The sequence below is a fragment of the Oncorhynchus clarkii genome, chromosome 1 (genome assembly GCF_045791955.1).
Source record: "Oncorhynchus clarkii lewisi isolate Uvic-CL-2024 chromosome 1, UVic_Ocla_1.0, whole genome shotgun sequence".
In the NCBI taxonomy this organism is placed as follows: Eukaryota; Metazoa; Chordata; class Actinopteri; order Salmoniformes; family Salmonidae; genus Oncorhynchus; species Oncorhynchus clarkii.
In genome coordinates this window covers 67,553,054-67,576,150 of record NC_092147.1, presented here as the reverse complement: position 1 = coordinate 67,576,150, position 23,097 = coordinate 67,553,054, and the positions used below count along the sequence as shown (strand labels likewise).

The 23,097-nt window shown below is 39.7% G+C and overlaps 1 protein-coding gene across 1 annotated transcript in view; it reads left to right on the top strand.

Annotated features, from left to right (window-relative positions):
- The first annotated feature begins 16,794 nt into the window (after nt 1-16,794).
- Nucleotides 16,795-23,097, top strand: part of LOC139410832 (ATPase, H+ transporting, lysosomal, V1 subunit B, member a) — a 44,270-nt gene continuing 37,967 nt past the window's right edge. Inside the window, exon 1 of the mRNA XM_071156395.1 lies at nt 16,795-17,028. Coding sequence (XP_071012496.1) covers nt 16,923-17,028 — 106 coding nt within the window. The 5' untranslated portion in view covers nt 16,795-16,922. The remainder of the gene's footprint in view (nt 17,029-23,097) is intronic.

Here is a 23,097-nt window from a genome sequence, read left to right as displayed (position 1 = left end):
AATAAATGTTATATGTTGATACATTTTTACCCTTTAATTAATAGAAAGAAAAGTGCACTTCAAAAAGTGCAACTCTCTCAAAATGTTGTATTCACAGTGTGTTCTTGAATATTACCACTAAAGTCAAAGGACTTTGAAAAGATGTTCGTAAGTTAACTGGATAAAGATCATTATAATATAGAGGGGAGGAAGTGAGATTACATAGTCTTAGGGCTCCCGAGTGGCGCAATGGTCTAAGGCACTGCATCTCAGTGCAAGAGGCGTCACTACTATCCCTGGTTTGAATCCAGGCTGTATCACATCCGGCTGGGATTGGGAGTCCCATAGGGCGGCACACAATTGGCCAAGCGTTGTCCGGGGTAGGCCGTCATTGTAAATAAGAATTTGGCTTTCCTAGTTAAATAAATGTTAAACAAAAAATAAATAAAAAATATGCATAAATATAACAAAAAATGTGCCCAAATTCAAAAATGTGATTGAGGGAATGAATATGGTCTATATATGGTCTGACTCACTTCTATAAACTTTCGGAACTAGATGGGGTTAGTTGAAAGATTACAATTGTTAAAAGTGTTATAGATCTGTCAAAATGGACACTGAAAAAACGTTGTCTGGAAGCCAAGCAATGCAGCGAAAAGGGCCTTTGCAGTCTCTGTCTTCAAGAACCCTTGGAGGACTTTTCATTAGTACTGTTTTCTATGGAATAGGAAAAAATCCCACTCCGGGATTTCATACAGGGGGGGGGGGGGACTGTCTCTTTAAAAAGCAGTTGCAGTGATCTTAAGTTACATTTTAAGACAAAGTTCCATTCTGTCCACCCCTCTCTCTTCTGTGGGTGAATGAAGTGATGCTTCAGTGGCATTGGAAACTGAGGGTCTTTTGTCGATCAGCAGTATGAGCATAGGCAGTGAATCTTACCTTCCCAACTGTGTCTTGGGAATCTCCTTGGAGAAAAAAAACACAAAAAACGTCTCTTAAAAAAGGAGTTGCAGTGGTCAAATCCATGAAAGTCTGGGGACGAATGTGATTATTGTTGTTATCAAGGTAGTATAGGGTTTCCAAACAAATAAGCAAATAGCCCACCATCTGGCTAAATGGCATAATACCCCTGGAATGGCTACTGCTCTACCATACTACATGTGTACCAAATTGTACGACCATGTGTCCAACTGCTTTCTGTTTATTTGAGTCAATGATTATTGCATAAAAATACGATTTTTTTTTCTCAAATGTATTAGCGTTAGCTTATATCAGCCAAGTTCATTAAGTTGTACCTGGTACATTGGCTGTCAATTATTGTCACATGTTTAAAAATTCTATAGCCCTCTTTTACCACAGCAACAATTTAAATTTGGACCAGTACAAAGAGCTTGCACACAAAGTACATGGCAATTCAACCAGTGATTTATATATAAAGAGGGGAGTAATCCAATATGGCTTAAGTTATGGTTCCATGTTGGACATATATTTCCCTGTGTGCAGATGGAATTTGATAAGAAGGATTCATATTTTTTTACTTTGATACCTAACTTTGAACTAGTAAAATGAACATTTTAGTCATGTGTTACCGTGAAATATATGCTACAAGGAAACCTGATGATACGAGAACAGTCTGTGTCCATTTAAATATTTGATCTCAGAGTGCTGATGCTGCACCTCCTATTACATTTGGGGTACCATGGGAACACAACACCCTGTTCAGCTTTAACATCCCATATACATTTATAAAAATGTTCAGCGCATGTTTGCCTTGGGTCTTAAGCAACATTTTAAGATGCAGTTCCATTCCATCAATCCCTCTCCCTGCTGTGGGTGAGTGAAGTGATGCTTCAGTGGCATTGGAAAACTGAGGGCCTTTTGTCTACCAGCAGTATGAACGCAGGCAGAGAATCTTACCTTTCCCACTGTGTCTTGGGATTCTCCCTGGAGAAAAAAACGGTCACATTTATGTCCCCACCCCTACACCCACCCATTATCTCTCTTCTCCTGCAGTCCAATTAGACAGAAGGCCGGGAGATTTTGTAAGTAGGGGGGTCAGGGAGCCGGTGGAGTTGTTGGGGGGAGTGTCATAGCTTGAGACCACCAACACATTTCTCCCATCACATGACCTGTCTTTAAGCTAAGGCCTTGGGAGGAAAGAAAAGCTGCATCCAGTCTGTTTTTGTTATTTTTGTTCACCTCTTTCCTCTTTCTGTTTGTATGGGGATTAGATAGTAAACAGGTCTCATCAAAGCGCCAACTCTCTCATGCCACATAAGACCAGGGAGAACTAGTGACCTCAGTTCCTGAAGTGTGACAAATCTAGAGGATTTCCTAGTCCTTCCCAGAATGTTAAGTGACCCGCCTACCTTGGACAGGCTGGTAACCTCACTGAATAATTAATCCAATTATGCGCAATCAAAGGATTGAGAAGAGAAAAAACCCTTAGTGACTAATCTCCTACATGTCTAAACTATGAGACTACTTTGAGTAGTGGGCCAATCCAACATTACCGACATCACGTTTGCATGCAAAATTACAACTTTAATGTTTCACAGAATGGACAGACAAAATTAAATGACATTTTTTATGCGTGTCTCTAAAAAGCAGACTTCTAAGTATTGGCATGTTGGCGAAATAAAGTAAATAAGAGGCGTCATGGATGTTATATGAAATTGACAAACTTTTTGCAGAGACTGAACATATTACCAAAAGTCTGTGAGTTTGTAAGTCTTAGGTCGAAACATAGATAGCCATTTCGGGGGAAAGGCTTTGCTGAACACAAATATTATAATTTTCTAAATATTGTCATTTCCATTATTACTTTGGAGACGAACAATTACTATTATGAATGTTACACTCTGCTATTGATGTTACCGAGTCTGATTTCTTGATCAAAATCTATCATAACACATTGTTGACACCTGGAAAGTTTTTAAAAAGTGAACAGAAGCCATAATAATACCTTAGAAATCCACAATCACAGTTAGCTTGAATTGTTGTGTTACAGCCTGAATTCAAAACGGTTTAAAAAAAAATAAAAAAATGCACCCAACTACACACAATAATGACAAAGTGAAAACATGTTTTTAGAAATGTGTGAAAATGTCATGAAAATAAAAGCAATTACAGCTGTAAGTCTTTATGGTTAAGTCTCAAAGAGCTTTGCACACCTGGATTGTAAAATATTTGCACATTATTATTTTCAAAGCTCTGTCAAGTTGTTGATCATTGCTAGACAGCCATTTTCAAGTCTTGACATTAATTTCCAAGCTGATTTAAATCAAAGGTGTATATTTGGCCTTCTGTTTTAGGTTATTGTCCTGCTGAAAGTTGAATTAATCTCCCAGTGTCTGGTGGAAAGCTCCATTCCATTTATTTTTTATCCTGAAAAACTCCCCAGTCCTTAACAATTACAAGCATGATGCAGCTACCACTATGCTTGAAAATGCTTGCTTTTGCCACATTATTTGCAGTATTACTTTACTGCCTTGTTGCAAACAGGGTGCATGTTTTGGAATATTTTTTATTCTGTACAGGCATCCTTCTTTTCACTCTGTCAATTTTATTTTATTTAACCTTTATTTTATCAGGGAGTCATACTATTTTACAGATAAGCCCTGAATTACATAAATTACAGTAAATACACACATCAAAATATTAACACAAAATGCAAGCATTCATCAGTAATTCTCAGTCAGCTTTCTGAATTGCCTTAGAGGCATCAAAACATCAAATGTAAGAACATTTTGAAGATCGTTCCACAAATAAGGTGCAAGAAAACTAAAAGCTGATTTACCTTACTCAGTAGAGACCAAATTCATTTCCAGAGTTAGCCATCCCTCGAATGTCTAAAGTTCAGTAAAGATTTTTGACTTTTTGTAAAAGGGCTTTATAAATAAAACCATAGCAATGTATCAACCTACTTGACATTTAATTTTTAAAATTTGTTTAACCTTTATTTAACTAGGCAAGTCAGTTAAGAAAAAAAATATGTATTATTTATCTTATTTACACTGACGGCCTACCAAAAGGGAAAAGGCCTCCTGCGGGGATGGGGGCTGGGATTAAAAATTAAAAATATAGGAGAAAACACACATCACGACAAGAGAGACAACACAACACTACATAAAGAGAGACCTAAGACAACAACATAGCAAGGCAGCAACACGACAACACAGCATGGTAGCAACACAACATGACAACAACATGGTAGCAACACAGCATGGTAGCAGCACAAAACATGGTACAAACATTATTGGGCACAGACAACAGCACAACAGGCAAGAAGGTAGAGGCAACAATACATCATGCAAAGCAGTCACAACTGTCAGTAAGAGTGTCCATGATTGAGTCTTTGAATGAAAAACTGTCCAGTTTGAGTGTTTGTTGCAGCTCGTTCCAGTCGCTAGCAGCAGCGACCTGAAAAGACGAGCGACCCAGGGATGTTTGTGCTTTCGGGACCTTTAACAGAATGTGACTGGCAGAACGGGTGTTGTATGTGGAGGATGAGGGCTGCAGTAGATATCTCAGATAGGGGATGAGTGAGGTCTAAAAGGGTTTTATAAATAAGCATCAACCAGTGGGTCTTGCAACGGGTATACAGAAATGACCAGTTTACAGAAGAGTATAGAGTACAGTGATGTGTCCTATAATGAGCATTGGTGGCAAATCTGATGGCCGAATGGTAAAGAACATCTAGCCGCTTGAGAGCACCCTTACCTGACAATCTATAAAGTATGTCTCCGTAATCTAGCATGGGTAGGATGGTCATCTGAATCAGGGTTAGTTTGGCAGCTGGTGTGAAAGAGGAGCGATTACAATAGAAGAAACCAAGTCTAGATTTAACTTTAGCCTGCAACTTTGATATGTGCTGAGAGAAGGACAGTGTACCGTCTAGCCATACTCCCAAGTACTTATATGAGGTGACTACTTCAAGCTCTAAACCTTCAGAGGTAATAATCACACCTGTGAGGAGAGGGGCATTCTTCTTATCAAACAACATGGCTTTTGTTTTGGAGGTGTTCAGAACAAAGTTAAGGGTAGAGAAAGCTTGTTGGACACCAAGAAAGCCTTGTTGTAGAGCGTTTAACACAAAATCTGGGGAGGGGCCAGCTGAGTATAAGACTGTATCATCTGCATATAAATGGATGAGAGAGCCTCCTACTGCATGTTGTTGATGTAAATTGAGAAGAGCGTGAGGCCTAGGATTGAGCCTTGATGACAGGCAGTGGCTGAGACAGCAGATTTTCTGACATTATACACTGCACTCATTGAGAGAGGTAGTTAGCAAACCAGGCCAAAGACCCTTCAGAGACACCAATACTCCTTAGCCGGCCCACAAGAATGGAATGGTCTACCGTATCAAAAGCTTTGGCCAAAGTCAATAAAAATAGCAGCACAACATTGCTTAGAATCAAGGGCAATGGTGACATCAATGAGGAGCTTTAAGGTTGCAGTGATACATCCATAACCTGAGCAGAAACCAGATTGCATACCAGAGAGAATACTATCGACATCAAGAAAGCCAGTCAGTTGATTATTAGTTATTATTAAGTTTTTCCAACACTTTTGATAAACAGGGCAAAATAGAAATAGGCCTACATTATAACAGTTAGGATCAGCTTGGTCATCATCAAAGAGGGCCAATCGACTGTCTGGTAGAGAATGCAATGATGAGTACTAACATTTTAACCAGTAATAAAGTGCAGTGCGTTATGATAAACAGCATCTAACATCTTTAATGAAGTGGCAGCTGCGTTCATATAGATGAGGTCGCCATAGTCTAGGACCGATAGGAACATCGACTGAATAATCTGCTTTCGACTATTTAGCGAGAGGTAGGAGCTATTTCTATAAAACAAGCACATTTTTATTCTCAGCTTCTTAATAAACTCATCAGTACGCTTTTTAAAAGACATCTTTTCATCTATCCAAATGCACCATCCAAAGTACATATGATTAAATCATCAGAGTTATTTTTTTATCTACTCTAGAGAACAACATACAGTATAATTTGTTTTACTGGCATTCAATGCTAATTTCAGGTCAATAAAGGTTTTCTGTAATACAATGAAGACAGACTGTAGTTCAGATAGAGCCTGGTCAACCGTGGGGGCAATACCATACACAACACTATCATCGGCATACAAGTGCATGTGAAATGTTTTTACAGACAAGTTGATACTGTTAATGTAAACAGTGAAAAGTACAGGACCCAGACTCAACCCCTGTTGATCAGGAAACCTGATTTAAAACCATCAGTGGATACACATTAAGTTCTATCCGTCAAGTAATTTTTAAACCAGTTACATGCAGTCTGGTCTAGGCCAATTGAGGAAAGCCGTGAGTGATCAACAGTATCGAAAGCCTTTGACAGGTCAATGAAGAGGACAGCGCAATGTTGCCTTTTATCCATACAGTTAACCACTTTATTTATATAACTAGGGATGCAACAGATATAGTGCTATGACCTGGTCTAAAATCCGACTGATGGGTTAGGTTAGTGGTGTGGTTATTTTAATATTGTGGAGTAACTGCAATTTTGTTGACGAATCCTCCTATCACAGCCATGAAACACTATAACTGCTTCATAGTCACCAATGGCCTCATGGTGAAATCCCTGAGTGGTTTCCTTCCTCTCTGGCAACTGAGTTAGGAAAGATGCCTGTATCTTTCTAGTGACTGGGCATTTGATACACCATCCAAAGTGTAATTAATAATTTCACCATGCTCAAAGGGATTTTGAATGTCTGCTTTTTATTTGTTTTACCCATCTACCTCCCTGGTCTTTGTGGCTGAATCTATGTTTGAAATTCACTGCTCAACTGAGGGACCCACTTTACAGATAATTGTGTGTGTGGGGTACAGATAAATAAATTGTGTTAAACACTGCTATTGCACACAGTCCATGCAATTTACTATGTGACTTGTTAAGCACATGTTTACTCCTGAACTTTTTTAGGCTTGACATAACAAAGGGGTAAATACTTTTCAGGGGTACTTTACATTTCAGTTTTTCATTTTAAATGATTTAGTAAAAATGTCTAAAAACATAATTTCACATTGACATTATGGGGTATTGTATGTATGTAGGCCAGTGACATTTGTTGTGTGTAGATGCGTGATAACCATTTAATTCAGGCTGTAACACAACAAAATGTGGAAAATGTCAAGGGGTGTGAATACTTTCTGAAGGCACTGTATATGAAGGCCTCCACTCATAAGCAAGCTAGAACCACTGGGCTGGGCTATCAGCTGATCATACTAAATCTAATCAAATCAAATCAAATCAGAGTTTATTTGTCATGTGCACAGGATACAGCAGGTGTAAACAGTAAAGTGAAATGCTTGCTTTGAGCTATTCCTCAACGTTGCAGTAATACTATGTCATATAAAAGAAATACACATGAGAAATACAAAAAATATACACTATATACAAGGTCAACATCAGTACCAATTAATGAAAGGGATACTGGTGAAAGTTGTGTAATCAGGGTTAAAGTTAAAGTGATTGAGCAGCAGGATAAATATAATAAATAGTAGCAGCAGCGAATAAGGTAGTTGTGTGTAGATGTAAGAATACTTTTGGGGTGTTTATATTTGTTCTGTTACACACAAGTGTGTAATGGAAATGTGTTTCTTGCATAGCCCAACTCTACCTGAGACACCTGCAGGGAGTGGGGTCACAGCCAGGGTCACTATTGTCCAGCACTCCTAGAGCAATTGGGGTTAAGTGCCTTGCTCAAGGGCACAGCAACATATCTTTCACCATGTCGCCTCTGAGGTTCGAACCAGCGACCTTTCAGTTACTAGCCCAACGCTCCAACCTCGAGGCTACCTGCCGTGTGGTTGTGTGTGTGTGTAGTGTGTGAGTGAATGTGTGTGTGTGTGTGCGTGTGTATGAGCTTCAGTGTGTGAGTGTGTGTGTGTGTATGTGTGGGGAGGTGCAAGAGTGTCAGTGTATGTGCCTGTGGATGTGTGGGTAGAATCTATGAGTGTGTATGGCATACAGGAGGCTGCTGAGGGGAGGAAGGCTCAAATGAATGGCTGGAACAGAGCAAATGGAATGGCATCAAACACATGGAAAACATTAAGATGCCACCAACCTCCTGTGGTATAGCGCATATAAATGAATCAACTAGTTAGGTATGCTGTTGAAACAAGCTACCTAGTCTTAACTTGTTTAAAACTTGTTCTGCTGCCGACATCTGCCTCTTACTAATGAACAGTTGAACTGTCAATGCCCCCCTTCCCTTTCCCTGACCGTGAGACGACACATGAACTCCCAAATTAACCTACTATTCAATTTTAGCAATGCTGGTGGTGTTGACATGCACACTAGGTGTTACATCTCATGGGTTTCATAACCACGTCTTTATAGCAATTCAATAATGATGAGACGGGAGACAGGAATTCAGTTCAACTATTTATCTAGAACCTGATCATCTCAACACACATAATCCCCTTGATAATCTGCGGCACAACCCCAATGCATAACTCCTCCCCTCCTACACTCAGCAAAAAAATAAATGTCCTCTCACTGTCAACTGCATTTATTTTCAGCAAACTTAACATGTTTAAATATTTGTATGAACATAACAAGATTCAACAACTGAGACAAAAATTGAACAAGTTCCACAGACATGTGACTAACAGAAATGGAATAATGTGTCCCTGAACAAAGGGGGGTCAAAATCAAAAGTAACAGTCAGTATCTGGTGTGGCCACCAGCTGCAGTAAGTACTATAGTGCACCCCCTCCTCATGGACTGCACCAGATTTGCCAGTTCTTGCTGTGAAATGTTACCCCACTCTTCCACCAAGGCACCTGACATTTCTGGAGGGAATGGCCCTAGCCCTCACCCTCCGATCCAACAGCTCCCTGACGTGCTCAATGGGATTGAGATCCGGGCTCTTCGCTGGCCATTCCCCTCAGAAATGGCGATAAACGCAAAACCGCAACTCGTCAGAGAAGAGCACTTTTTGTCAGTCCTGTCTGGTCCAGCGACGGTGGGTTTGTGCCCATAGGTGACGTTGTTGCCGATGATGTCTGGTGAGGACATGCCTTACAACAGGCCTACAAGCCCTCGGTCCAGCCTCTCTCAGTCTGAGCACTGATGGAGGGATTGTGCGTTCCTTGTGTAACTTGGGCATTTGTTGTTGCCATCCTGTACCTGTCCAGCAGGTGTGATGTTCGGATGTACCAAACCTGTGCAGGTGTTGTTACACGTGGTCTGCCACTGCGAAGACAATCAGCTGTCCGTCTTGTCTCCCTGTAGCACTGTCTTAGGCGTCTCACAGTACGGACATTGCAATTTATAGCCCTGGCCACATCTGCAGTACCTCATGCCTCTTTGCAGCATGCCTAAGGCACATTCACGCAGATGTGCAGGGACCCTGGGCATCTTTCTTTTGGTGTTTTTCAGAGTCAGTAAAAAGGCCTCTTTAGTGTCCTAAGTTTTCTTAACTGTGACATGAATTGCCTACCGTCTGTAAGCTGTTAGTGTCTTAACGACTGTTCCACAGGTGCATGTTTATTAATTGTTTATGGTTAATTGAACAAGCATGGAAAACAGTGTTTAAACCCTTTACAATGAAAATCTGTGAAGTTATTTGGATTTTTATGGACTATCTTTGAAAGACAGGGTCCTGAAAAAGGGACATTTATTTTTTTGCTGAGTTTACATTAACTGTTGGGAGGGTCTGTCCACAAGTCCAAACATCTAGGTGCCCACCTATTTCTCATAGGTGGTCAACGTGACTCTCAACAATGCCTTTAGACTGTGGCGTTGACACAGGTGTAGGCATGCGAGTTGCCTGTGTCACAGTCTCGCCAAACACCTGTGTTAGTGCGGCTGAGCTGGTGTTCTGAGAATGTGACTGTGAGCCTCTAGATGACGATCGCTGGGTCAGGGCATCACCCAGCAACAGCTCCAGACCACTCACAACTGGAGCTTTTACTCAACAACCTGTGCATTTACTCAACAGTAACTGATCTGTGTGCCTTTTCCAGATGACATCCTCTGCAGTTTCGACAGTGTAGGACACAGAACCAGTCTGAGCAATGACTGTAGCAGGAACCCACATTGGTCCTTTGAGGTAGTTCCTAGCTAAGACAATTTCTCCAGGATTGAAAGCTCTGTCCATTGCTCTCAGTTCACAATGTTTGACTTGACTCTCCTGTTGACATCACACTGTCTCCTTTACATTCAGAGGTTTGAGTAGGTCGAAGCTTGTGCATAGCTCTCGCTTCATGAGTAGCGATGCAGGCAAAGCCTTGGTTGTAGTGAGGTATGATCCTGTAGGATAGCAGGAATCTATTCAAGCATTGGTGCAGTGTCCCTGGACCCTGAGACGCTTTTAAGGCATGTATCATGGTCTGTAGAAACCTCTCCACCAGCCTGATGATAGAAGGAGGATATGGTGCGGACCTGATGTGTTGTACGCCATTCACCTGTAGGAAAGTGACAATTTCTTGGGACACTAGCGGCATTCCGTTGTAGCAATGAGTGGCCCCCATTATTAGCCAGATAATGATACCTTTGCGAAAAAAAACTAAGTTAGACAGGCGCACTGAGCTAAAAATCAAATGTCCCTCTTCATCTTTTCTAGTAACGAGGATGTCATCCAGGTAGCAATGTACTCCTGGTAATCCATTCAAGATCTGGTCCATTGCCCTCTGGAACAGGTCTGGCACACGTGTGATTCCAAACGGTAGGTGACAGTACCTGAAGAGACATTTGTGTGTCATGATGGTCAGGATCTCCTTTGAATTTTCATCCACGTGCATCTGCAAGTAGGCTTGCAAAGGTTGTTTTTGTGTAACTTTTGACCCCCAGCTAAGCCCGCGAAAAGGTTGTTGATGTGTGGTAGCGGATACAGCTCAGCCAACAACACAGGGTGACTTTAAAGTCTCCACATATCGTGATTCCACCATACTTGTTAAGGACTTGTACTATCGGTGTTGCCCATTCAGGCACGCTGACCAGCTCTCTTTTCTTTTTTTTCCACCACAATGACTGTACTTAGAGTTGACCGGGCAGGGCAGCTCTAACAGGGCAGAAATTTTACAAACTGACTTGTTTGAAAGGTGGCATCCTATGACGGTGACACGGTGTGTTCATCTAGGTCACAACAATACATAAACACAGTCTGCTTAAATGAATAACACATAAACAATTATTTGTTTTCCTGTCTTTATTGAACACACCGTGTAAACATTCACAGTGCAGGGTGGAAAAGTATGTGAACCCTTGGATTTAATAACTGGTTGACCCTCCTTTGGTAGTAATAACCTCAACCAAACGTTTTCTGTAGTTGCGGATCAGACCTGTGGTCAGGAGGAATTTTGGACCATTCCTCTTTACACGATTGTTTCAGTTCAACAATATTCTTGGGATTTCTGATGTGAACTACTCTCTTGAGGTCATGCCACAGCATCTCATTCAGGTTGAGGTCAAGACTCCGACTGGGCCACTAACATTCTCCTGCTAAATGTCTTGATAAACTTGGGAATTCATATTTCCTTTGATGATAGCAAGCTGTCAGGCCCTAAGGCAGCAAAGCAGCCCCAAACCATGATGCTCCCTCCACCATACTTTACAGTTGGGATGAGAATTTGATGTTAGTGTGCTGTGCCTTTTTTCTCCACACATAGTGTTGTGTGTTCCTTCCAAACAACTCAACTGTAGTTTCATCTGTCCACAGAATATTTTGCCAGTAGCACTGTGGAACATACAGGTGCACTTTTGCAAACTTCAGATGTGCAGAAATGTTTTTTTGGACAGCAGTGGCTTCTTCCGTGGTGTCCTCCCATGAACACCATTCTTGTTTAGTGTATTACGTATCATAGACTCATAAACAGAGATGTTAGCATGTTCTTTTGCTGCAAGTATTTTGCTAACACTAGGATTCTTCTTAATAAATCTTCTTAGGGCTGCAATCCCGTTAACGGGATGATATGACAACAGCCAGTGAAAGTGCAGGGCGCCAAATTCAAAACAACAGAAATCTCATAATTAACATTCCTCAAACATACATGTATATTATATCGTTTTAAAGGTAATCTTGTTGTTAATCCCACCACAGTGTCCGATTTCAAATAGGCTTTACAGCGAAAGCACCACAAACGATTATGTTAGGTGACCACCAACTCACAGAAAAACCCAGCCATTTTTCCAGCCAAAGAGAGGAGTCACAAAAAGCACAAATAGAGATAAAATGAATCACTAACATTTGATGATCTTCATCAGATGACGCTCATAGGACTTCATGTTACACAATACATGTATGTTTTGTTTGATAAAGTTCATATTTATATAAAGAAATCTGAGTTTACATTGGCGTGTTAAGTTCACTAGTTCCAAAAACATTTGGTGATATTGCAGAGAGCCAAATCATTTTACAGAAATACTCATCATAAATGAAAATACAAGTTATACACATGGAATTATAGATATACCTCTCCTTAATGCAACCGCTGTGTCAGATTTCAAAAAAACTTTACGGAAAAAACAAACCATGCAATAATCTGAGATGGCGTTCAGAAAATAAATAAAATGATCCGCCATGTTGGAGTCAACAGAAATCACATTATAAATATTTACTTACCTTTGACGATCTTCATCAGAATGCACTCCCAGGAATCCTAGTTCCACAATAAATGCTTGATTTGTTCGATAATGTCCATTATTTATGTCCAAGTAGCTACTTTTGTTAGCATGTTTAGTACACAAATCCAAACGCTTGTGCAGGTCTATCCGAACGTCGGACGAAAACTTCAAAAAGTTATATTACAGGTCGAATAAACTTTTCAAACTAAGTATAGAATCAATCTTTAGGGTGTTGTTATCATAAATCTTCAATAAAGTTCCAACCTGAGAATTTCTTTGTGTAGAGAGAAGCCATTGATCGCAGGTCGCTATCATGTGAATTGCGCGTGACCAGGACATGGCTCTCTGCCAGACACCTGGCTCATTCAGCTCCCATTCAGCCCCACAACACAGTAGAAGCCTCATTCAAGTTTCTAAAGACGGTTGACATGTAATGGAAGCCCTAGGAAGTGCAACTTCCTCGACTAACCTCAGATTTCTCACTTCCTGTTTGGATTTCTTCTCAGGTTTTTGCCTGCCATATTAGTTCTGTTATACTCACAGACATAATTCAAACAGTTTTAGAAACTTCAGAGTGTTTTCTACCCAATACTAATAATAATATGCATATATTAGCAACTGGGACTGAGGAGCAGGCCGTTTACTCTGGGCACCATTCATCCAAGCTACTCAATACTGCCCCTGCAGCCATAAGAAGTTTTAACCTCAGAGCATTCTGCGCTGTGCTCTTGCAGTCATCTTTGTAGGATGGCCACTCCTGGGGAGAATAGCAACAATACTGAACTTTCTCCATTTATAGACAATTTGTCTTACCGTGGACTGATGAACAGCAAAGCTTTAAGAGATACTTTTGTAACCCTTTCCAGCTTTATACAAGTCAACAATTCTTAATCTAAGTTCTTCGGAGATCTCTTTTGTTCGAGGCATGGTTCACATTAGGCAATGCTGTGAATAGCAAACTGTGAATGCTGTGAATAGCAAACTGTGAATGCTGTGTATGCAAACTGTGAATGCTGTGAATAGCAAACTCAAATGTTGTGAGTGTTTTTTACAGGGCAAGGCAGCTCTAACCAACATCTCCAATCTCGTCTCATTGATTGGACTCCAGGTTAGCTGACCCCTGACTGCAATTAGCTTTTAGAGAAGTCATTAGCTTAGGGGTTCACATACTTTTTCCAACCTACACTGTGAAGGTTTAAATGATGTATTCATTATAGACAAGAAAAACACAATAATGTGTGTGTTATTAGTTTAAGCACACTATGTTTGTCTATTGTTGTGACTTAGATGAAGATCAGATCAAATTTGATGACCAATTTATGCAGAAATCCAGGTAATTCCAAAGGGTTCACAACCTTTTTCTTGCCACTGTATTTTTGTATATATATTGTATTTCCACAATATCCCCATACATCTTATTACCTGGCCTGTCTGGATGTAGCAGGCTGTGTAGTAAATTAAACGTCTTTGGCGCCATTACACTGAAACAGTTAGGCACAATTTTGTCCTTATCAATGTCATTTGCAAGAAAAAAATATTCAAAGTGTTCTGTACATGAGTTCAACAGCTCAATACCTTCATCAAACTGTCCAATGTTTCCAACAATTCCAGCCATTTTTCATTCATCAAAAGGCTCCTGATTGTCACTTGAATATTGTCCTCAACATGGTTACGTTCTGTTCTGCCACAGCAATATTTTCCTCAGTCACGTGATCTTCATTCACTTCTCTCACTAACGTTTAATCCTCAAATGCGCTAATTAAGCAGTTTTTAATTACAAAGTTAGTCTTCACAGTTCAATAAATGTCCTTTCCTTTACGAACTGTATATTCCTCCTTTTTTAATCACGTTGTTTTCACAGACTAAACCACAGAAAATAACAGTTTTAAACTTGTAAAAACTGACTTCTTCCAGACAGAATAGTTACTGTAGTTTCAGACTTACTTTTACCCATACTTTTGTTATGTCTAGTGGGTTTCATAACCACGTCTTTAGAACAATTCAATAATGATGAGACGGGAGACAGGAATTCAGTTCAAACATTTATCTAGAATATGATAATCTCAACACACATAACCCCCATGATGCTCTGCGGCATAATCCCAATACATAACACTAGCGTCGCTAACAATCAGTCCGTGCAAAGCCAGGTGTTAGAGAAAATTACATTTCAACTTACACAGTTGGTTGTCTGGGTGATTAGTCTTTATACCGTTGGGAATTTGAGATAAAATAATCTTAAATAATGTATTAATAAACAAACTTTCCAAACATGGGTCTGCTGCCTGACAAATCTCTTGCTCACTGCTTCACCTCATGTCAAAGAAGAAGTCCTGCACATGCACCATATGTGCCCAAGTAAGCGATAGCTTGCGGAGAACTTTTATTTCATATCACCTAATATTGGTGGTTCTAACATATCAACTAACAACAAATGTTGGTGGATCTAACATATCAACTAACACCAAATGTTGGTGGATCCAACTTATAAACTAGCACCAAATGTTGGTGGATCTAACATATCAACTGACGCCAAATGTTGGTGGATCTAACATATCAACTAGCACCAAATGTTGGTGGATCTAACATATCAACTAACACCAAATGTTGGTGGATCTAACACATCAACTAACACCAAATGTTGGTTGATTTAACATATCAACTAACACCAAATGTACAATGACCTCACCTTTACAGTAGCACAATATTCCAAGTAGCTTAGGTAGATAGTAACAAGGTGTTTGTGCGAAATCATATCCTTTGAACTCATTTGAAAATACTCAGGAAAAAAATTATATTTTTTAAAATGAGGGCAGTGCTCCTGTGGGTGGGAGCCCTTCAGTAGCATTAATTTGCTATTTTTTTGCATGCAGTCTGAAACGTTTGGATAGGCTCTCCAGGGACTACGGGAATGGGTTGTGTCGTCAGCTTCACCGCTGCAGCGCTTACCCACTTCAATCTGTAGTGCTTTTTCTGCCATCAGAGAGCTGGTGTGTATGTGTGTGTGTCAGTTGGGTAGGGGGCACCAGTTCAAAACCATCTTCAAATATTCGCTTACAACCTATTGTGCTGGACGTGCTGCTTCAAGTGAGACAGGATCAGTGCAGGTTTTTTTTCCTGTCACTCAAAATAAGTGATAATGCACTCACCAGGACATTGTGTGAGTGTGAGGCACATGTGATTTCAGCAATCTGGAGCCAGTAGGCTACTACTGTAGCTCAAATGAAGGTCATGATGCACAAGCAGATCACCGATTGTGACAGATTACTATCTCGTACAGTATACCAATGTGCTGTAGGGTAGAAATACGTTATGTGGAATACAACGTAAGATTTCAGACAAAGCACCTCTCTTTTGCCTGAAATTCCATTAATCTAAATTATAAAGTGAGAAGTCATGATTTTCAGTTATGATTCCAGTGGGAATTGCATACTGCTGTACTCTCATAATTTGCTAATAGCGTACCTGAAACCACACAACTTAATAAGTTCAAATAAAAAACATTTTCTGCAATAATAGACACTGAAATAGGTTTTACCGGACCACTGGCAGTGAGAAGTCATCCAATTTGGGCCTTTTGTAGCCCTGTTCAGGTATTCTAACTGAAGTAGCCTACTTTCAAGGACCTTTAAAACTGTAGGCCCTCAATATACAAGTACCACTATAACCAAAAGGCAGACATGCTGGGAGAATGTCCATCTCTAGATAGGCTACCTGAAATGCAATCCCCACATGTGCTGTGAAAGACAACCTAGATAATCACATTTTCATTTGGCATTATGAAATCTCTTAAGTGTGTGTGTGAAAATGTTCACCTATTTCCTCCAATTAATCGGTTGAGAGTCGTGTTAATATGATTACATAGCATAGGATCGGTCTTGTAGGCTATCCCATATTCACTGTCTACTCAGAAAGATGATTGTGCTGAGGCGTGCGCATCTAATTGATTAACAGCGGCGTGCGCATCCAACTGAAGACCTTGTCTTCGTGTACACTCAAACATCCTGTCGTCACTAATTACCACAGCCACAAAGTCATAAACCACATCTATTTATACAATTTATCTTCATAACATCTGGATTTTAAACCTAACGACAATGATAACCCTTATGCATAATCCTAACCTTAAATTAAGACCAATAAAACCATTTATTTCATAAATGTTTGCTATAGACAATTTTGACTTTGTGTTTGTAGTAACTAGTGGAAACCCAAACATCCGGATTCCAAAGTCATATGACTAGCAGCCAGCGCAGTGTAATTTAATAGCCTCGCAGCTAGCAGCACACTGTAACGTAGCAGGTAACCAGTGAGTTTCGTTAATTTAACCATGGCAACATTGGTGGGAAACAGGACAATGGACATCAACGGACCTGCTGCGGCAAGGACGCACACACAGGCTGTGACCAGAAACTACATCTCACAACCAAGGCTGAGTACGTACCTAGCCAGAACAAATGTTGATTTTTCTATAGCTTGGTGACGTTAGCTAGAAAAAAACGTAGTGTCTGTGAAATATCCAATATAAAACTTGACTGACTATCACTGTAGGCGACATAAGTAAAATGCGAAAAGGAGTGAAATGATTAGCTCGCAAGCTAACTTTAGCTTATGGGCCCAATTGTTAGCATTAGCTCGTTAGCAAACCTGTACAGTACGCTGTTTTGCAAAAGTCTAAATCATCTTTGCTTGTATGTTATATTCAATTCTGTAATCAGAGTTTAATAATAGTTACATGCATATGTTTAGAGCTACGTACTCTGTTGGACTAAATATAGCGTTGTGAACATTAGCTAGCTAGTTTAAGCAAGTTCAACTACCGTCAGCTGACTGAATAATCGTGAAACGGTAGCGAAATATATCGTGTCACGCACTCAACGGCTTTAGCTACTCTTTTTTAATACACTGCAGCCTTCGATTTTGCTGCATTTCTTGGAAATTGTAGCTAGCTAATTGTATTGGGTTGTGGACTTGTGGTGTGGAAATTATTTATAGGAAGACATGAATAGTAACAGATGGGTTGATTATCCCACTCATGTGACGAAATCACGTGAGAGGCTGCAGGAGAGGATGTCTCATACATTAATTTTTCATCGATTAATTCCCTATCCTTGCCATAATTTGCATACATATTTTAAACATGTTTGACTGCCATTGCAAAGAGTAAAACGAATAGCCAGTCGATGCCCCCATTCTAAAATATATATTTAATGGTCTTTCCTAGTGTGCAGTGCATTTCATGTCCCCCTTATTTTGTGTAAAATGTGGATTCTAAAAAGATTCAAATCTAATTTCAGGTGTCCTTTACCTTAACACAAAAATATGGATCTTGAAAGTGAATTTTATGCATTTTATGAACTTTTATTTGTTTTCATTTGCTGTAAGTGTTTTTTATCCATGTCCAAGGATGTTATTCATCAACTTCTACATGAAATAAAAGCCATCAAATAATACATTTAAAATCTCTCAAAATTTTTTTCATGAATATTGTATTTGTATCCCTGATATCACTTTCCACCCTTTTAGTTTGGATTAATTCTGTATTAATTATCCTTTTAAGAAAACAGCCCCTTTCCACAATGACATCACATTCAGGAAGTGTCATTGTTTGTTGAGAAACTGATGCTGTTTGTTTTATGTTTCATGATACTAGTCTGTCTCACTCATACATTTCCACCCTCTTAGGCTAAATTATAGAGAAAATTAATCAAATTCATTATGCCATCTTAATCTCAATCACCCACAGAGCTACGGATAATTTAGGCTCCACATTTCCACCTTGTTAGGTTCCACCATGTTAGGATTATGCAGTGACTGTATGCGATTATGCACCTAACAGGGATTTAACTGCCCGAGTGAGCCAATATGTTTTTCTGAAAGTCAAACATGGCCCTTTTTCTGATAGAATACCAAAAAAGAAAAATATATAATTTTTCCCTCCCAGAAGTTGAGGTCCAAAAGGCACTGGATTATAGGAATGAAATTGGCTCCCAATATGTAGCCTAGCCATCAGCAATTTGGAAAATTTGACTAACGTTAGCATTATCAATGTACTCAGATTAATAATAACAAATTATGACCAGTTTTACCAATTAAACTGGAGCTTGTAATGACTTTTGCTTGTCAGTACAAAATACCTGTCTGCATAGAATTTAGTGTTGCTAAATTTCTAACTAGCTTCCTTAGCTAATAGTCTCTTTTTGCAGCTCAGATTCATACATTTAAAGTAAAAGCAATATATTTAAACACTGATGAAATGGGCCTTTGATGCATTCTTCAGCAGCGGCCAAAATAATGAATACAGGTTTATACGAAAGAGAACATGTAGAGAAATCATATCCCCATGTTATTATTTCAAGGAACAGTTAATAGAGTCACCATCCATCTGTGATATGCCACCATCTCGGAGGCCTTTTAACAGTGGTGTATTGGGAAGAGGGTGCCTTTCAGCCATCTTTTCTTCACCAGGGTGTGAAAATAGGCATGGCCAACATCCAGCTGTGGTTTGGAATCGTCTTTCTCTGATTCCGGCTAAAGGCAGGACTTTAGAACCATATTGTACTCTGAATTCAGCCTCTATCTGCTCTTGGTGACGTGTGGAAGGACATTAGGCGGCAGGGTAGCCTAGTGGTTAGTGTTGGACTAGTAACCGGAAGGTTGCAAGTTCAAACCCCCGAGCTGACAAGGTACAAATCTGTGGTTCTGCCCCTGAACAGGCAGTTAACCCACTGTTCCTAGGCCATCATTGAAAATAAGAATTTGTTCTTAACTGACTTGCCTGGTTAAATAAAGGTAAAATAAATTAGATATGGGCTTATATTGTATGTTTTGAGTTTGAACATAAAATGGTAGCCCATGGGCCTGCCTGTCAACATAACAAAGGAGTATACATCTATGTACATCTCTGTAAAGGACAAGACGCAGCATAATGAGCAAAACGAGTGACCTAAGCGACTTGAGTGTTGTATGATTGTCGGTGCTCGGCGCGCTGGATCCAGTATCTTAGAAACGGCCACCCTCCTGGGCTTTTCACACGCAGCGTCTAGAATTTACGAGAATGGTGCGATGAACAAAAAACATCCATTCAGCGGCAGTCCTGTGAGTGAAAACAGCTCGTTGATAAGAGGTTGAAGGAGAATGGCAAGAATTTTGCCAGCTAACAGGAGGTCCAAAAACAGACAAATAATGGCGCAGAACGACATCTCGGAACGCACAACTCGTCAATCCTTGTCACGGAGTGCTATTGCGGCAGATGACCACACCGGGTTCCATCAGCTGAAAACAAGAAGATGCGGCTCCAGTGGGCACGCGATCAGCAACACTGGATAATTGAGGAGTGGAAAAACCTTGCCTGGAACATGACAGTGAGTTCAGTTTACTTGAGTGGCATGAGCAGTTCCCAGACCTCAATTCTATAGAGCACCTTTGGGATGAGATGGAATGGGCTGTTAGCAGCATGAATGTACCGGCGTCCAATCTGCAGCAGCCGCGTGATGCCATCGTGTCAGCATAGACCTACATCCCTGTGGAACTTTCTGACACTTTGTAGAATGTCACAAAGAATTCAGGCTGTTCTGAAGGCAAAGGGTGGTCTGACCCGGTACTAGATGGGTGTACCTAATAAACTGGCTAATGAGTGTACATGTAGGTTAGTTTATGATGGAAAGCGGCAATTGTTCATGATCCATTTTAAATGGCACTTTCAGGGTGGGAAATGAACACCTTGTGCCATTCTTGTGATGTTGCTATTCATTGTAAATGTTTGTTGGCCTATGTAGCCAAATTGTATCTATGATCGTATGCTGTCCATTTGTATTTTATATGTTCTATTTATATCTGTAAATTAATCAATGTTATCAAGCCACACCCGGCCATGATTACAGACACCTGTGTGTCCTTTGACACTATATAAACTAGTGACCCGCAGTGTTTGTTATACCCTAATGAAGACCGCTTGTCTGCCAAAACGTTGGTCTGTAGGTTATTCAATTATTGCGTGTGGCTCCTTTTCTTTTTAAGGGAAGGGAAACACCCGCCAAATGCAGGTAGATTTTGGCATTGGCAGGTAAGAATGTCCTTTTCACCAGTCACGTTAGCAGGTGGTCAAACAGAATTCGGGAACAGTTAAAACATTTAAAAAAAATCCAAAGCCCAAATGTTCGGTGACCTGAAAGACCTACTAACTGTCCTTGTGCTTCTTGGCTAGTTGCATCGTTTTGTTCACATGCTAGGTTGTTTTTCAATATTAGTTAGAGTTTTCTACAACAGAGATTCCAGTCTCTGAAAGACACTGAAGTGCCACGGAAAAGGCCCTCCCCTTAAAGGGGCAGCTGAACATGTCTCACCTGACTGACTCATATTTTTGTGAGTACATTGTGCTTGATTGACCACCACACTCCCAAAAACCTTTTATTCATGAACTTTTAGTCATTTCTTAACATTAAAGCACAGAAATAATTTAATTATGCTCATAAATGTACCTAGAAGCTTCAAGTAATAGCCCAGGCATTTATTTCCTTAAATCACTGAACAAAAGGTGCTTAGAAGACAGGCTTCGATTTGAGCCAGGTGTCTATTTCCTTAATGCACACACATTTTGCTCATTTTTATAGTTGATTGTTTAATTCCTGCATTCACTACCAGCATTTGAATGTCTTTATTTCCTGCACCGTGTGATCATTTACACACTGTCATATTTATTTTGTCTTAGTATGCCTCTATTAAAAATAAAGCTTTTTGCCAGTTAACTAGAAGTTCTCAGTGGCCAATTTTATTTTTTTTTACCAGTCATTACTGAATTATTTAATATAAACCTTGTAAACATTCATGGTAACCTCGTACGCAATTCATTTAGACCCAATGTTTATTTAATTAAAACTGGCGTTTTATTTGCTGAAATGTGCCGTTGCCTTGCTATTAAAATGAACAGGCAGCTATTTGAGATTCAGTTTAATTTTAAGGTATTTGTGTGCTCCTAAATATCAACTTATGTACTCCTTGTAAAAAATGTCAGCATTAGAGCTGTGAACTAATAATAATAAATAAGCTGTATCACAGCATTTTGTTGCAGGGCAGGCACTTGATTCTTGATGTTCAGTTGTTTATCTGTTTTTGCTATTGTCTAAATTATATCTTTTAGCATATTGGTTAAAAGATTTGGGTCACAAAAATGAAATTGAATTGAGCAATATACAACATTTACTTCTTACTAGTAATATATTTTTTATCTTAGAAACAAGCATGCTCATCCGGTACTTGTGATTTTTGGTGTAATTATGGCAAAAATATTTGGGCTCGTCAAATCTACCAGCCACTCCGATTTTAGATTTTTTTCCCATCTAACAACAGTGGCTGGTGGACTAAAGTTAATGTCCCACCCTGGGCATTTTATGATTATCACAAAGTTTTAGCCTTTGATGGTTTATACATTTCCTCATTGGAACCTTGCCCTCATTGGCTGTTGGGAAATTATTTACCATTTCTTACTACCATTTTTTATCCGTTTTCCACTACCTGAAGCCTGCCTCACCCTTTGTTCATCCTAAACTTGTTTCTTGGAAAATTTGGTCTCGCTTCCCCTAGCCTTGATGAACTAAAACACACCTCTTCAATGTATTTAAGACCACAAAAGAAAGTAGGCAGGGAGGGAGTCTTACTTGAGGAGAGGACTATGATCATGACAACGAACTAGGCCTTAATTGATATTTCTGATCTAAATCAATGACGAACCTTTCTTGAAGATGTATTTAAATACGCATGTTTCTTGTACCGACAGGTTTTCAGGACATATTTTAAGGTCTTACAAGGTACACAATATTCCTGCTATAGAAAATAGCTGGAAATACATTTTCAATATGAGATTTTGACTAAACGTCTTCAGCCTAAAGACTAAAATGATTCCATGTGCTGGTCCGACACTATATTTAGGTTACAATAATAAGCTCTGATTGATGGGTAACTCACAAAATAAAGGAAACACCAACATGCTTGTCTTAATTACCAGAACAGCTTCAATGTGCCTTGGCATAGATTTTACAAGTGGGTGGAACTCTATTGGAGGGATGTGACACCATTCTTCCATGAGAAATTCCATAATTTGGTGTTTTGTTGATGGTGGTAGAAAATGCTCTCGCAGGCGCCAGTCCAGAATCGCCCGTAAGTGTTCAACCGGGTTGAGATCTGGTGACTGACACACACTTTTTAAACCCCCTATGCTCCTTTGAGACCCCTCTTTCAAAGTCATGGAGATCTCTTCTTCCAGCCATGGTAGCCAAATAATGGGCAACTGGGCATTTTGCTACATGACCTTTTAAAGAATGATGGGCTGTTAATTAGGCAATTAACTCAGGAACCACACCTGTGTGGAAGAACCTGCTTTCAATATACTTTGTGTCCCTGATTTACTGAAGTGTTTCCTTTATTTTGGCAGTTACCTGTAGATGGTACCTCTCATTGCCTCTTTGTCTATATCTCACTGATGTTCTTCACTGTCCCTCATATATTTA